Here is a 14,406-nt window from a genome sequence, read left to right on the forward strand (position 1 = left end):
CTATTGTGACAATTACACATGTCCTGCTTGTTTTCACTCAGTTTTGCTGTAATTTATTTTCTAATCTAGTTCTGTAATTGTGAATTATGGTTGAGTTTGTGATATCCTTCATGGTTGAGTACAAGTGTAAGTTCACGTGATGGACTGTCATGCAACTGGAGACCTGCAGAAAACATGGAGCATTATTGAACTGTGCCTCTGGGAAAGTGAAGATAAAATGGCATTAAAATTATTCAGTGTGCAGATGAAGACTAAAATCTTTTAAGTGATTTTAAATTATTGCTCATGATTTAAAAACTAACAAGTTGAGCTAACTGACATACTGGGATCCAGGCAAATAGACGTATGTGCAATTTTTTCCCAATATAATCACTAGCAGATGCTCCTAGATGAGGGACAATGCTTTGATACCAGAACAATCACTATTCAATCCTCCAGACTGTTTCCCTCCCGAGCTTTACCTAGTCTTTTTGATTTAAGCTGCCAATTTATGTCTCGAGTTGTGCACAATAGGAATATTAAATGTATTATACTGAGCGGCTTTGCAGCTGTTGAGAAGTGTAATCATATCCTTTTGGGAGAAATAAAATGTTACGGACGAAAACAGACATATGAAGGCCCAATACTGAACCCATCAAAGATGAAAAAATAATGGCGTGCCTCTTAAAATATTTCTAGCACAGCCATAAAATGTTGTTTGCTTTAGAAAAGCCAAAGTTCAACCAGCACATTTACATTATTTAGTAAATCTGACAATCTCGCCATCACAAACCTATTATTTTTAATATATTTTTGAGTTGAACCTTACTGCTATTCTCAAGCAAAAACAAAACAGCTGTGCTCATGAAATAAACTCCCTGGTGTTTTTAATCTCATGAGATGTAGAGACAAATAAATCACACAATGATTTGCCTGCTTCCTTACAAGTAATGCAAAATATATTTGCAGAACCATTAAATAATTGAATAAAGTTCAATCTGTGTGTTTATGGTACTTGTGGATTGGGTTTTGCATGCAAACGGTGTGAAACCAATGTTTCGATCAGTTTAGATTTGATAGCCTTAATGAGGTCATATAATTGCAATTTTGCAAGTTGAAGTACCACCTGTTGTTAAAAAAGCACAGGGGAAATACTAGACTGGTTGCAATTAAGTCCACTGGTGTACTGGTGGTACAGTCTGGAGGTGTGGGTTTGCTGCGTGCAAGTGTCACTGATAACTACTGGGGTCTTTAAATGATCACAAACTGGATTATTTGGATGCGGAGACAGTGTAGGTTTAGGTTTACTTTGCATGTACCAAAGTACGGTGAAAACATTTGTTTCATATGCTATCCAATCAATTAGGGAAGTCCAGGACAAGGGGTCACAGCTTAAGGATAAGGGGGAAATCCTTTAAAACCGAGATGAGGAACTTTTTTCACACAGAGTGGTGAATCTCTGGAACTCTCTGCCACAGAGGGTAGTTGAGGCCAGTTCATTGGCTATATTTAAGAGGGAGTTAGATGTGGCCCTTGTGGCTAAGGGGATCAGGGGGTATGGAGAGAAGGCAGGTACGGGATACTGAGTTGGATGATCATATTGAATGGCGGTGCAGGCTCGAAGGGCCGAAGGGCCTACTCGTGCACCTAATTTCTATGTTTCTATACCCTTCATAAATACCAAAGCAAGGGGAAATGCAGAATATCGTTTCTGAGCAATGTAGCTCACCAGTTTTAGAAACAATCCCTGGCCCATAAAAGGGTTCAGAAGTCTGACAACAGAGGGGAAGATGTTTCAAGTGAAGGAATGACCAGGGTGGGACAAATCTTGTGCAGAGCTGATAATAACCATGCTGTGATGCAACCTGATAGTATGCTTTCCATGGTGCATCTTTGGTAATTAGTAAGTCATAGAAGACAGGCCAAATATTTACACCAAGGAACTTGGAAGCTTTTTCACCGTTGATTTATTTATGTACTCTACCAGGACAAAAAGGTGGTGGATGAGGGCAGGACAGTGGATGTTTTCTAGTGACTTTAGTAAGCCATTTAACTAGTTCCTTCAGGATAGCCTTATGCAGATGAACATGCATGGGATCTAGTGACATGGTAGCTTGGATTCACAACTGGCTTACCCACAGTAGACACAGACAATGGTGAAAGGGTAATTATAGCTGGAGGTCTGTAATCAGTGGAGTTCTGCTAAGATCAGTGCTGGGAGTTTGGTTATGTATGTGTGTGTGTGTATATATATACACATACACACACACACTAGGACAAAATTGCAGATGGGTTGGTTAGGTTCACAAGGTTGCACAAATCCTACATTGTGTAAGCTACACAAGAATTGAGAAGTCTAAATTTGTGCAGTAGGTCATAATCCAGGCACATGGGAGATGTTGCTCCAAGGGAGATCATAGGCATAGAAAATAGTTAACAGCATGCAGAGGGATTAACACAAGTAGATAGAGGTGTATTGTGTGCCCACATTGAGTGCTCTAGTTAGGCGGCATCTGCAGTTCTGGTCACCCTAATATAGGAACAAAGCTGTGCATTTTGAAGTGGGTATCAGTTTACCAGAGTGCCACCTGAGAGGTTACTAGCTACAAGAGGCTCCGTAGACAGGGCATGGCTACAATGGTCAGAGGGGGAAAGTTTGAAGATTTGAGGCACAAATGTTTTTGTAGCAACCTGGAATGTACTGCCGGTGGTGTGGTGGAAACAGATACGATATTGGCATCTGAGGCTTTTAAACAAGCAGGCAGAATGCAGCAATGACAGACTTGGACTGAATGGCTTATTCCTCTGCTGCACTGTTCTATGTATTCCACATTACCATTAACTTGCTTTGATTGCAAGATGCTAAATGAATCAAGGACACAGCTTTTTTTAAATATTGCTTTTACTGCCAAAGTCTCTTAGTGAACATCAAACAAGGACACCATGTAGTTTTAGGACTTCGGTGTACTTGGCAATTTTGCTTTCAACATTCTTCTCAGCCAATCTCTTCAGTTTCTGCAAACAAAATGGATAAGCAGCCATTAGTAAAACAAGTCAGTACACAAACATCACAATTAACAATTTAACATTTAGTAGGACAAGACAGCAGATTAGTAAACAGGTCAGAGGATACAGGGCAAAGGCAAGAGAATGGGGTTGAGAGGGAAAGATAGATCAGCCTAGATTGAATGGCAGAGTAACCCGATGGGTCAAATGGCCTTATTCAGCTCCCATCATTTATGAATGTATGAAGAATTTGAAAGCAGCTCCAACAGCTATACCCGAGTTTCCCTTTGAAAGTCGTAAAAGTATAAACCCATACACAAGGTATCAATTCAGATTTCCTGTTTGTGCACAGGCAGGAGGGGGAAATCAAGGCCAGCTGGATGGATAGAAGTTGGCAAACCACTTCAAAATGGGATTATGTGGAATATTAGATAACCACTTACTAAAGTTTTCTTCTTTTTCGAATAGTAAATCTTGGCCTTTTCTTTGCGTTTCTCTTCAAGAGTGGCTGTGATTGCCTGGTATTTCCAACCAACTTCATGCGCAAGGCGACCCAGAAGAGCAAACTGCAAGAAGATAATCAGTTAATAACAAAACAGACTGTTAACAATACATCTTAGACACGATTAAAATGTCTTCTGCAGGTCAACTGCCCCAAAACCATCCACAGAAGAATATTGAGAGGCCAGCACTTTTAGTGTACATTATGGAGGTTAATGGTAATCAACTTTCAAAATTAACATTACTCGGTGAGTAAGGCAAGAGCAATGAATCCAATATTCCCATATACCCAATTTCAGTTTATGACAGATTTCAAAACACTGCAAATTTGAATCTCACAGGATCAAAGCTATACATTGCACAAGCAGTCATCCGTTAAGACTGCACATCACCATTAAACACACTGGGTATCAGCCTTGGCAGTGTCATAGACAAGGCAAGGATGAAGAGAAAGCCCATTCAAACTGGGAAAATCCCCAAATAGATCTCTAATGGGACATGTTCCTATGCTATCTACTTCAGCAAGTTGAGGCAATGGTTTCATAGCAGCAAACTAGCAAAACCACATGCTGTGACATCCCCTTAACCCAGAAACCAACAGCAAGATTTCAGCTGGAGTACAACAGCAACTTTCAGCAGAGATCTGGGAATAAATGCAAAATCTGAGACTCAGCCTTGCATCAAACACTTAAAATGAACCACCACCCCACAAAGTAAATGTTCCCTCTCACCTTGCGAGTTGGCTTCAAACGTACAATCTTCAGGGCTGCTGGTACAACCATGCGTTTCCTCTGGAAATGCAAACGCCACACATTAGCACCAGGCAAGGAAACAAAACCAAATCTGAAGATCACCCATCGAGTCTCAGTTTAGTGTTTTCTCTCATTTCGAAGATCAAACAATGTAGGTATAATCATTCATCAGTGACAGAGGATACACACAAATTATTGTACAATATTGGTTTTCCAGTTACCTTGTCATAGGGAGGAGGAATCCCATCAAAGACCTTCAGTCTGTCCAAGGCAGCTTGACCTCTCTTGGTCTTGTGTGGCAACATACCTTAAATCAGTGAGAAAATGCTGCTTTATTGTTCCATACCAACACAGGTTCCATGTTTATGGATTAATAACTGATACACAATGGTTTGAAGGGTAGTGGGTTTAGGTTATCAATATAAGTAAAACATTGCACCAATCCAAGGCTCCCTTTACTCATTAAGATGCTCCTTAAAACAATGCAGCCTTAAGTTTTAACTTGATCCTATCAACTGTCCCTGATCATTTCTTGCGTGGGGATTGGCAGTGAATGTTGCATTTATCAATGAGAATTTGGATCTTTAATTACATTAATGCAAGCTCAAGCTGATGCACATTATTATTATTAAAAGTCCTCAGAACACAACTCTCCCATTCCGATTGCTTATGCCCCTGTCCCACTTAGGAACCCTGAATGGAAACCTCTGGAGACTTTGTGCCCCACCCAAGGTTTCCGTGCGGTTCCCGGAGGTTGCGGGTAGTGGAAGCAGGTAGGGAGACTGACAAAAACCTCCGGGAACCGCATGGAAACCTTGGGTGGGCGCAAAGTCTGCAGTGGTTTCCGTTCAAGTTTCCTAAGTGGGACAGGGGCATTATGATTCGGTGTAAAATGGCCTGCGGAAGACTGCTGCAGTTTAAGATGGTGGTGTAACATCAATAGCAGTTAGGAATTGTGAATGAATGATGACCCTTTACAGCCTATTACCTCTTACTGTCCTCCAGAAGATCCGGCTTGGTGCTCTGAAGTGATATGGGCCACGAGAAGGATTAGTATTCATTCTCTTCCGCAAAAAAGAAAGATACTTCACTACATAAAAAGAGAATTAGCTGATTAACTGCACAGAAGAAATCCAATGCTATTCATAAAATTATATAGCTTAACAGTTCCAAGTGTTTCAGTAGATATAGTTACTGATTTTTACACATTAAATTTAATCACAGACTTTGTTCATCTCAAACTTAGACTGCATGTCTCAGATGGTAGTGCATGTGAAGTATTCTCATTGTTGGAAAACTCGATCCACTTGTTCATCACAGACAGAAACAGCTTTAAGAATAATCGAGCCATAACAATAAAGAAGCTTTTCTCAAATTAGCTCCACAACCTTTGGGAAGGCAAGTAAACTTACGCTTGTTCCGGTAAAAATTCCCAGAAATGTTGATCCCTTCGCACCTCACCACTACCACTTTATGGCCTTTTGAGAGAAAAATACATGTAAGCATTTCCTGGATTAAATAACGAGGATTACAACGTAAAAAGCATCTCAGATGGTAGTGCATGAAAATATTCTCAATAAAACCTTCAAAGTAGAATCATTCCTCACAGACAAATATGAAATGCCTTGCAAAGTTGTCACGTTTGAGTACCTAGTAAGACCTGTTTGGCCACGATCGCAGCCAGGCGACCAAGGAGATGGCCCCGGCCATCCAGGAGCAGGACCTGCAAGTGACAGAAAGAAGACCAGTTAGACAAACACACCAAACAACGTGACACCAAGAGTCATGGCAAAGCCAGAAACTTGGAGGACAAACGCCTCAGAGGGACAGACATTTCACTGCACATCTTGTACGCGCATGGGACAAATAAAGTTGACAGAGCAATGAACAAGCCCTTTGTCCCAACATCCATGCCAACCAAGATGATCCCCATCCCAACTTGTCCCATTTGCCTGCGTTTGACCCATATTCCTCTAAACATTTCACATCCATATAACTGTCCAAATATCTTTTAAAAAGTTCCTCCTCTGGCAGTTTCTCCCATATCCCCATCACTCTGTGTGTGAACCACTCTCCATGATCCCTATTATAAACTGGTGCTGGAAAAACTCGACAGCATGGATAGTGGATAGGCGACATTTTAGGTTGGTCTGTTTCTTCAGACATAACATTGCCTATCCATGGTATAGTCTAAAGAAGCACGTTGACCCCCACATGCCACCTATCCATTCCCTTCCCAGACCCACCAAGTTACCCCAGCACTACATATCCTTACCTGCATTTTCACTAAACGTCTAGTCCATGTCTTAAATGTTATCGTATCTCAACTACCTCCTCGGGCAACTCATTCACCACCCTGTTGCCCCTCGGGTACCTATTCGATCTTTCCTATCTCACTGTATATCTATGTTTTCCCCCCCCCCCCCCACTCCTAAGGCATCTTAGTTCCACTGTTCACATCCTCATATTCCATCTTATCACACCTTCCACAGCCAACAATGGGCCATCAAAAGGTCCAAGGTAGACAAAGATGCTGGAGAAACTCAGCAGGTGCGGCAGCATCTGTGGAGCGAAGGAAATAGGCAACGTTTCGGGCCAAACCCCTTCTAAAGGCTGATGCAGGGTGGGGGCAGGAAGAAGACTTTTTTTTGTCTACCTTCGATTTTCCAGCATCTGCAGTTCCTTCTTGAACATTAAAAGGTCCACCTTTATGGAGGGCCACGATTTGTTCTTTCAGTCAGAAGAAGGGTTCAGATCCAAAGCACCGACTATTCCATTTTCTGCAAAGATGCTGCCTGACCCGCTGAGATACCCCAGCATTTGGTGCCTATTGAATTTGAAACTTACAAAATTCTTAAGGGGTTGGACAGGCTAGATGCAGGAATATTGTTCCCGATGTTAGGGAAGTCCAGGACAAGGGGTCACAGCTTAAGGATAAAGAGGAAATCCTTTAAAACCGAGATGAGAAGAACTTTTTTCACACAGAGAGTGGTGAATCTCTGGAACTCTCTGCCACAGAGGGTAGTTGAGGCCAGTTCATTGGCTATATTTAAGGGGGAGTTAGATGTGGCCCTTGTGGCTAAGGGGATCAGGGGGTATGGAGAGAAGGCAGGTACGGGATACTGAGTTGGATGATCAACCATGATCATATTGAATGGCGGTGCAGGCTCGAAGGGCCGATTGGCTTACTCCTGCACCTAATTTCTATGTTTCTATCCTCGGTGTAATCCAACACCTGCAGTTCCTCCCTAGTCTGTACCACCTAGGGGCCACGTGTGTGTGTGTGTGTGTGTGTGTGTGCCCGCCCGCACCCCGCGTGTTGCCGGCCCACTAGGGAGCAGAGCACGCGGGAGGGGCCTGGTCAGTACACACACACACAGCCCCTTGCACTGCTGCTGCCCCACGGCCGGTGGGTCCCCTACACGAGGACGTGGCTCGACGGACCGTGGGGCCCCGAGCGGGGAGGGAGGCCCATCAGTAGGCCTCAGGCTTGGAATATTTTGGAGGACCAAGAAACGGGGACGGGGTGCCGCGGCGGGGCCGACTGTGTGGGTTTACGGGGCCGGGGTGAGGGGGGGGGGGGGGGGGGGGGGGGGGGGGCCGGGGTCGGCGCCAGCAACTCGTTGAAGCCGCGAGAAGGAAGAGGCGCGGGGTGGGCCGGGGTCGAGGCGCTGAGGCTGCGGCTGGGCGAGGAGTCCGATGGAGAAGCGGCCCGGCGCGCCAACACCTTGACGAAAGGGGAGAGGCGCTGGTCCGGGGTGTGAGGGGACGGGACGGGGGGTGTGAGGGGACGGGGGGGCCGGGGTGTGAGGGGTTTGGGGGACGGGGTGCGGGGAGGGGACGGGGCCGGGGGTGTGAGGGGACGGGGCCGGGGTGTGAGGGGACGGGGCGGGGCCGGGGTGTGAGGTGAGGGGACGGGGGGTGAGGGGACGGGGGTGTGACGGGGACGGGCCGGGGGTGGTGTGAGGGGACGGGGCCGGGGTGTGAGGGGCTGGGAGCCGGGGGCTGAGGGGTGGGGAGGGGTGTGAGGGGGGGGGCCGGGGTGTGAGGGGTTGGGGGGCCGGGGTGTGAGGGGGTGACGGGGGGGGCCGGGGTGTGAGGGGGACGGGGGCCGGGGTGTGAGGGGACGGGGACGGGGGCCGGGGTGGGGAGGGGACGGGGGCGGGGGGTGTGAGGGGTTGGGGGGGGGGGGGGGTGTGAGGGGACGGGGCCGGGGTGTGAGGGGACGGGGCCGGGGTGTGAGGGGTCTGGGGGGGGCCGGGGTGGGGGGGGGGACCGGGGGCGGCGCCATCACCTTATTGAAGCCGTCCGCCATGGAGGGGACGGGCCGAAAGGGGAGAGGCGCTGAGGGGTGCGGGGTGTGAGGGGACGGGGCCCGGGGTGTGAGGGGTTGGGGGGGCCGGGGTGTGAGGGGACGGGGCCGGGGTGTGAGGGGCGGGCCGGGGTGAGGGGGGGGACGGGGGGGCCGGGGGGGGCCGGGGGGACCGGGGGGACCGGGCGCGGCGCCATCACCTTATTGAACCCGTCCGCCATGGCCGCGGCGCCGAAAGGAAGAGGCCGCGGGGCCGGGGTGTGAGGGGACGGGGCCGGGGTGTGAGGGGACGGGGGACGGGGTGTGAGGGGACGGGACCGGGGTGTGAGGGGTTGCGGGGGGCGGGGGGACCGGGGGGACCGGGCGCGGCGCCATCACCTTATTGAATCCGTCCGCCATGGCCGCGGCGCCGAAAGGAAGAGGCCGCGGGGTCTGCCCGCCTAAAACACAGGGACATCGTGCCCCCGCCCCCCTTCGTTGACGTCACCACCCCGCCATTGGCCACCCGCCCCTGACTGACGGATGACGTACGGCCCTGCGTCAGTCGTCATCGCGTTTGTCGACCTTCTTTCCTCCCCCTCCATTCCCCGCGCAGCCGCAGTCGCAGTCACATCCACCATTGCAACACTGCGCCACACGGCTGATTAGCGCGGCCGGGCCGCTCACCGCCAGGACCTCGTGGCGCAACGGTAGCGCGTCTGACTCCAGATCAGAAGGTTGCGTGTTCAAATCACGTCGGGGTCAAACTTTTTTTTGAAACACGTTTTTAAAATACATTCCTAAATTAGAAATATAATCATTGCATTGTTAGCAGCAGAGAGTATTTTGCATTTGAGCTACCAGCGACCAAGACAGTTGTGAATTTATGGAAATCCCTGCCACAGTGGGCAGTGGAGGCCAAGTCACTGGATGGATTTAAGAGAGAGTTAGATAGAGCTCTAGGGGCTAGTGGAGTCAAGGGGTATGGGGAGAAGGCAGGCACGGGTTATTGATTGGGGACATTGAATGGCGGTGCTGGCTCGAAGGGCCAAATGGTCTCCTGCATCTATTTTCTATGTTTCTATTTGTACAGCAATTCATTCTTCCCCGCACAATTAAAGCATGGAATAGTCTTCACCCTACCGTAGTTACTCAACCAGACCCAACTAAATTTAAGGAAGCCCTTCTTCTTCAAGAATCCTTTTTTGCTTAAAGGGCCTGTCCCACTTGGGCGACCTAATCCGCAAGTTCTGGCGAGTTTGCCCTCCACTCATAGTCGCGGCATACTCGACACGAGGTCCTAGGAGGTCTTTGTAACTCTCTTTCATGCTCGAGAGTGGTCCGCACGTACTCAAGGCCTCGGCTAGAACATGTTAAAAAATACACCGCGAGTAAAAATAGGTCGCCATGGAAAAAATCAATAGTTTTTTACTCGTAGGTTTAGTCGAGGTAGGTCGTCGTAAGTCGTAATGCTATCATAGGTAATCAAAGTATTTCCTGCAATAACCCTTCAGATCTATAACTTTCTAGCAGGGTTGCAGGCAATCAAGTTGTTAATGATATTCTGCAGCACCTTTTCCATTCTCTTGCAGACAAAAGCAGTCATTGAGGCCACTTCCACCGCAGATGTGAATGGAGGCACAGCCACATCTGTAGGCTGGACGGGTGTACAATTAAAAAAAGAAAATTGTGAGCTTAGATTTGACTTTAATTATTTGTCATTCACACCCTTATAAGATTATGAAATTCATCCTCCTTCCATTCGTAATATTTATGTGTTTCAAAAATAGTCCATGATCTGACCTCAAAGACATAAAACATTTAGCCAGTTTAGTTTTAAATCAGAAAATATGTCAATTGCAGCTTTTGAGGGTCTGCATTGCTTTTGCATTTAAATCCATCTTGGGGTTTTTTTCAGAGACAGTCAATGACATCAACAATCACTTACACAGGCCTCAATCCTGCTGCTTCAGTGTTATGTTTATTAGCTTCAGATTATGCTGTTTACAGTCTTCCTCCAAGAGTCACACTGGCACCTGTAGCAAGAGGAAGGACATTGCCATAGAGAGAGTGCAGAGAAGGTTCACCAGACTGATTCCTGGGATGTCAGGACTGTCTTATGAAGAAAGACTGGATAGACTTGGTTTTTACTCTCTAGAATTTAGGAGATTGAGATGGGATCTTATAGAAACTTACAAAATTCTTAAGGGGTTGGACAGGCTAGATGCAGGAAGATTGTTCCTGGTGTTGGGGAAGTCCAGGACAAGGGGTCACAGCTTAAGGATAAGGGGGAAATCCTTTAAAACTGAGATGAGAATAACTTTTTTCCACACAGAGAGTGGTGAATCTCTGGAACTCTCTGCCACAGAGGGTAATCGAGGCCAGTTCATTGGCTATATTTAAGAGGGAGTTAGATGTGGCCCTTGTGGCTAAGGGGATCAGAGGGTATGGAGAGAAGGCAGGTACGGGATACTGAGTTGGATGATCAGCCATGATCATATTGAATGGCGGTGCAGGCTCGAAGGGCCGAATGGCCTACTCCTGCACCTAATTTCTATGTTTCTATTACAGCAGGGACCTGGGGCATAACTGATGTTCTCTCTGATGTAGACATTTCTGTTCATGTGTAGTGTTTGTTAAAGTTAATAGTTTGCACTTTGGGTTTTGTTTGAAGTTCTCACGTTTTTTTTTAAGTTAAATTAAAATTTCTTGTTAAAGACTTTTTCAAAATGTATTTGCTTATCGCAATTTGTTACCTTTAATGCATAATAAAGGAAGTTCTTATTTTTCAAACTCAAATTGATGTCTGAAAACCATTATTTTTATATTAGTCCAACATGACATCACTTAAAGCTCATATTTCATTTATCATATATTTAGATAATTGAAACGCACACCAAATAAGGAAAGGAATGAAATGTATTCCCATTTTAACTTCTCACAATTATTTTTATGAGTGAAAACAGACACAAGCGCTTCAAATGCTCTGCATTTTAAAGGAATATTTATTGTACCTCTCGATAAATCTAAAAATAAAACAAGCAGCACACTGAATGTAAAACAGTGTTTATACATCTCGATAAATTTGATTGATTGATAGAATTTATTTGCCACACAACCAGGGCCGGTGGAATTTTGGGTTGTCAGCAGCGGTACAATAATAAGGAACACGCAACCAAAATAAAAATATAACACAAACACCCACCACAGCATTCATCACTGTGGTGGAAGGCACAGAACTTGGCCAGACCTCCTCCATTTTCCCCCGTGGTCGGGACCTCCACCCTCCGCAGCCGTTGCTGCGGGCGTCCAGATGGTAAAGGACAAAGTCAAAGGCGAGGTAAGTCCAGGATCGGCTCTTCCCCACCGGAGACTGCGGCTTCAGGCTGGTGTAGGCCGCAGGTTGGTGTAGGTTGAAGATTTAAGGTTCCCGCCACGCCGCCGCCAGAAGCACCGCAGGGCCGGTGGTCGAAGCTCCCCTCCAGGGGTGATGGTAAGTCCATGCCGGTAGAAGTTGGCCGCGGGCCGGCAGTGGTGGCTTCTTCTTCCCCCGGATCCCCCACGAGTTTCCCTCTCACCCCCCCCAAATGTCACTGAAACAAGAAATACACTGAATTTAAAAGAACATTTTAACACATCTTGATAAATGGAACACTACACACAGCAAGCAAAACAGTGAATTGTAATGGGATTTCTCATACGTTTCAATTAATCTAAAAATACAAAGAAAACACAAGGAACTGTAAAACTTCAGATTAATCTGAGCTATAAAACGCTAGCAAAGATTAAAACAATAAAACAAACCATGTAATGCTTACAAAAGGATATATTTTTTAGATTTATCTACATTAATCAACCAAACAGAGGCAGGACAAGCACTGCTTTTAGAACAGACATCTGCAAAAATGTCATTTTAACTTAAAGGCAAAGAGAAATTCAATAAGTTCACTTCACCTGGAATTAAACAAAATCTGCAGGATTTCAATTGTCCTGAAAAATACATGTTCTTGTCTGCAGTGGGCTCTCCTCCTGGAGTGGTGGACTTTGCTTTGTGCTGTGTGATGTTCGCTGCTGTTCCTCAAATAATTTAGTTCTGCCATGGCACACTGCCCAGTATTGAGTTGTAGGGGGAGCCGTCCAATTGGGTATGGCTGCCCTGCCTGCAGCTGTCTGTCTTTTCACATCTTTTTATAATTTTTAGTGTGTTAGTGTTTTGTTTTGGAGGTTGAGTCTTTTTATGTGGGGGGGGGAAACTGCTTTTCCTAGTCCCTACCTGGTTGGAGAGGCGGCTTTCCTCCGAGCAGCATCTTCGACCCGTCCTCGCGGCCTACCATCGGGTCTGGAACGTCTTTTCCTGAGGGGACCGGCCAGAACCACGGCTTCGGCGGCGGCACAGCGGTGGAGCTCCATCGCGGAGCGGGCGATGCCTTGCCCGGGTCGCCGCGCTGCATCTCTGGAATGCTGAGTCCACCGATAGAACATCGCGAAGCTGCGGGTCTGTGGAGCGGGCGGCGGCGCTGACTTTGACATCGTGGAGCCTGGGATCTCTCGCCGAGATCGCCAGCGGTGGAGCTCCGTCCAGCGCGGCCTGTTGGCTTCGGAAGCCGCGGTCTCCGGTAAGGAAGTGGCCGTTCCAGGTATCCCAAGCTGCTGAGAGGGGATACCTGGTCCCGGCGAGAAGGACCTGAAACATCGGCCCACCAGAGCAGCGACTGCGGAGGCCTCAATAAGCCCAACTATGGGTGAACAAAGGGATGGGGACTAGACTTTGTACCTTCCCTCACAGTGGGAACCATTGTGGGGGGATGTTTTTATGTTTGATGTTAAATTCCTTTATAATGTTGTGTTGTATTCTTATTAATGTGCTGCAATGGCAACTCGAACTTCACTACACCAATTGGGGTATGTGACTATAAATGAACCATTGAACCTTTAGCAAGAGATGGTTTCTCTGCTCTTTGGCACTCTTTCTCCCAGTGTTACCTGGCAATCGCTGTAGTGACAGCATAGGTGCAGCTTGTACTCCAGTCCTCATTGCACCTGGTGCTATGTTTCCTGTTTGGTTGTCCACCAGGTCCTCCTTGGCTGTTGCTGATGCTGCACCTCTGATACGGATCAGGTTGTGGAGGACATATGCTGCGAATAGTCTCCACATTCTTGGGCTCCTGCTCCATAGTAGTCAGCAAGCATCAAAATCTGCTGGCGTCCTATTCATGTATAATAATTCTGAGCTTTAAAGAAGATTGAAACTGAGCCTGTTAACTGCCACTCACTGCAGGCTACTTTAGTCAGATTCTGTCCTCTGTTGCCAAAGGACAAATGACAATCGTGAAACAATAAAATAAGGCCGAAAGGGTACCAGGACACTTGCTTATCTGTAATGGGGTGCCATGTGGTTATGTTTACTCTTCTGTGTTTTCCAGAGGTGAATGGTCTGTGAGTGTTGTAAAACCATTTGGGAAGGAGGAAAATTCCCAAAGTGCTTGCTACAGTGAACTTCACATCAAATTGCATTTCTGTATATAGGGTGCAGATGAATCTTTGTTCATTGAGCAATCCCCTAGGTTGCTCCCAGTATTCACTGCATTTGGCAATCTTGAATAAAGTTTGATCGTCTTACCCGATCCTTGTGGTGTGTTTTAAAGTTTTATTTAACAACGCCCAGGAACTTGAAGCTGTTGACCCTCTCCACGCAATGTAGTCAACTAATACCATACCAATATCCTCTTGGCCCATCGGTAATCCACTCCACCATTCAATCATGGCTGATCTATCTTTCCCTCTCAACCCCATTCTCCTGCCTTCTCCCCATTAGGAAATGATGGAATTTATACTGGAGCAGACTTTATTTAGATTTTTCTGAACGTTCTATACACC

At 46.7% G+C, this 14,406-nt stretch overlaps 1 protein-coding gene and 3 non-coding genes across 6 annotated transcripts; 1 reads left to right on the plus strand and 3 right to left on the minus strand.

Annotated features, from left to right (window-relative positions):
* Window positions 1–2,842: 2,842 nt before the first annotated feature.
* On the minus strand, window positions 2,843–9,010 carry rpl13a (ribosomal protein L13a). 3 transcript variants are annotated; one of them, XM_055656598.1, is made up of 8 exons: window positions 8,929–9,010; window positions 5,889–5,961; window positions 5,651–5,716; window positions 5,227–5,328; window positions 4,460–4,545; window positions 4,218–4,277; window positions 3,429–3,551; window positions 2,843–2,994 (listed from the first exon to the last, which is right to left on the minus strand). In XM_055656598.1, exons 1-8 carry the CDS (start codon window positions 8,947–8,949, stop codon window positions 2,908–2,910), a joined length of 618 nt encoding a protein of 205 aa, XP_055512573.1. In that variant the 5' UTR covers window positions 8,950–9,010; the 3' UTR covers window positions 2,843–2,907. The 3 variants fall into 3 exon arrangements, with proteins under 3 accessions (XP_055512573.1, XP_055512575.1, XP_055512574.1); XM_055656600.1 differs by lacking the exon at window positions 8,929–9,010 and adding an exon at window positions 8,751–8,818; XM_055656599.1 differs by lacking the exon at window positions 8,929–9,010 and adding an exon at window positions 8,533–8,558.
* On the minus strand, window positions 4,344–4,417 carry LOC129709991 (small nucleolar RNA SNORD34). The gene has a single exon (XR_008725619.1). It is a non-coding gene; the product is annotated as a small nucleolar RNA SNORD34 (small nucleolar RNA).
* LOC129709990 (small nucleolar RNA Z195/SNORD33/SNORD32 family) lies at window positions 5,489–5,563 on the minus strand. The gene has a single exon (XR_008725618.1). It is a non-coding gene; the product is annotated as a small nucleolar RNA Z195/SNORD33/SNORD32 family (small nucleolar RNA).
* Window positions 9,011–9,222: 212 nt separating the features above from the next.
* trnaw-cca (transfer RNA tryptophan (anticodon CCA)) lies at window positions 9,223–9,294 on the plus strand. Its single transcript has one exon. It is a non-coding gene; the product is annotated as a tRNA-Trp (tRNA).
* The last annotated feature ends 5,112 nt before the right edge of the window (window positions 9,295–14,406 follow it).

The sequence above is a fragment of the Leucoraja erinacea genome, chromosome 26, assembly GCF_028641065.1.
Source record: "Leucoraja erinacea ecotype New England chromosome 26, Leri_hhj_1, whole genome shotgun sequence".
Taxonomy (NCBI): Eukaryota; Metazoa; Chordata; class Chondrichthyes; order Rajiformes; family Rajidae; genus Leucoraja; species Leucoraja erinaceus.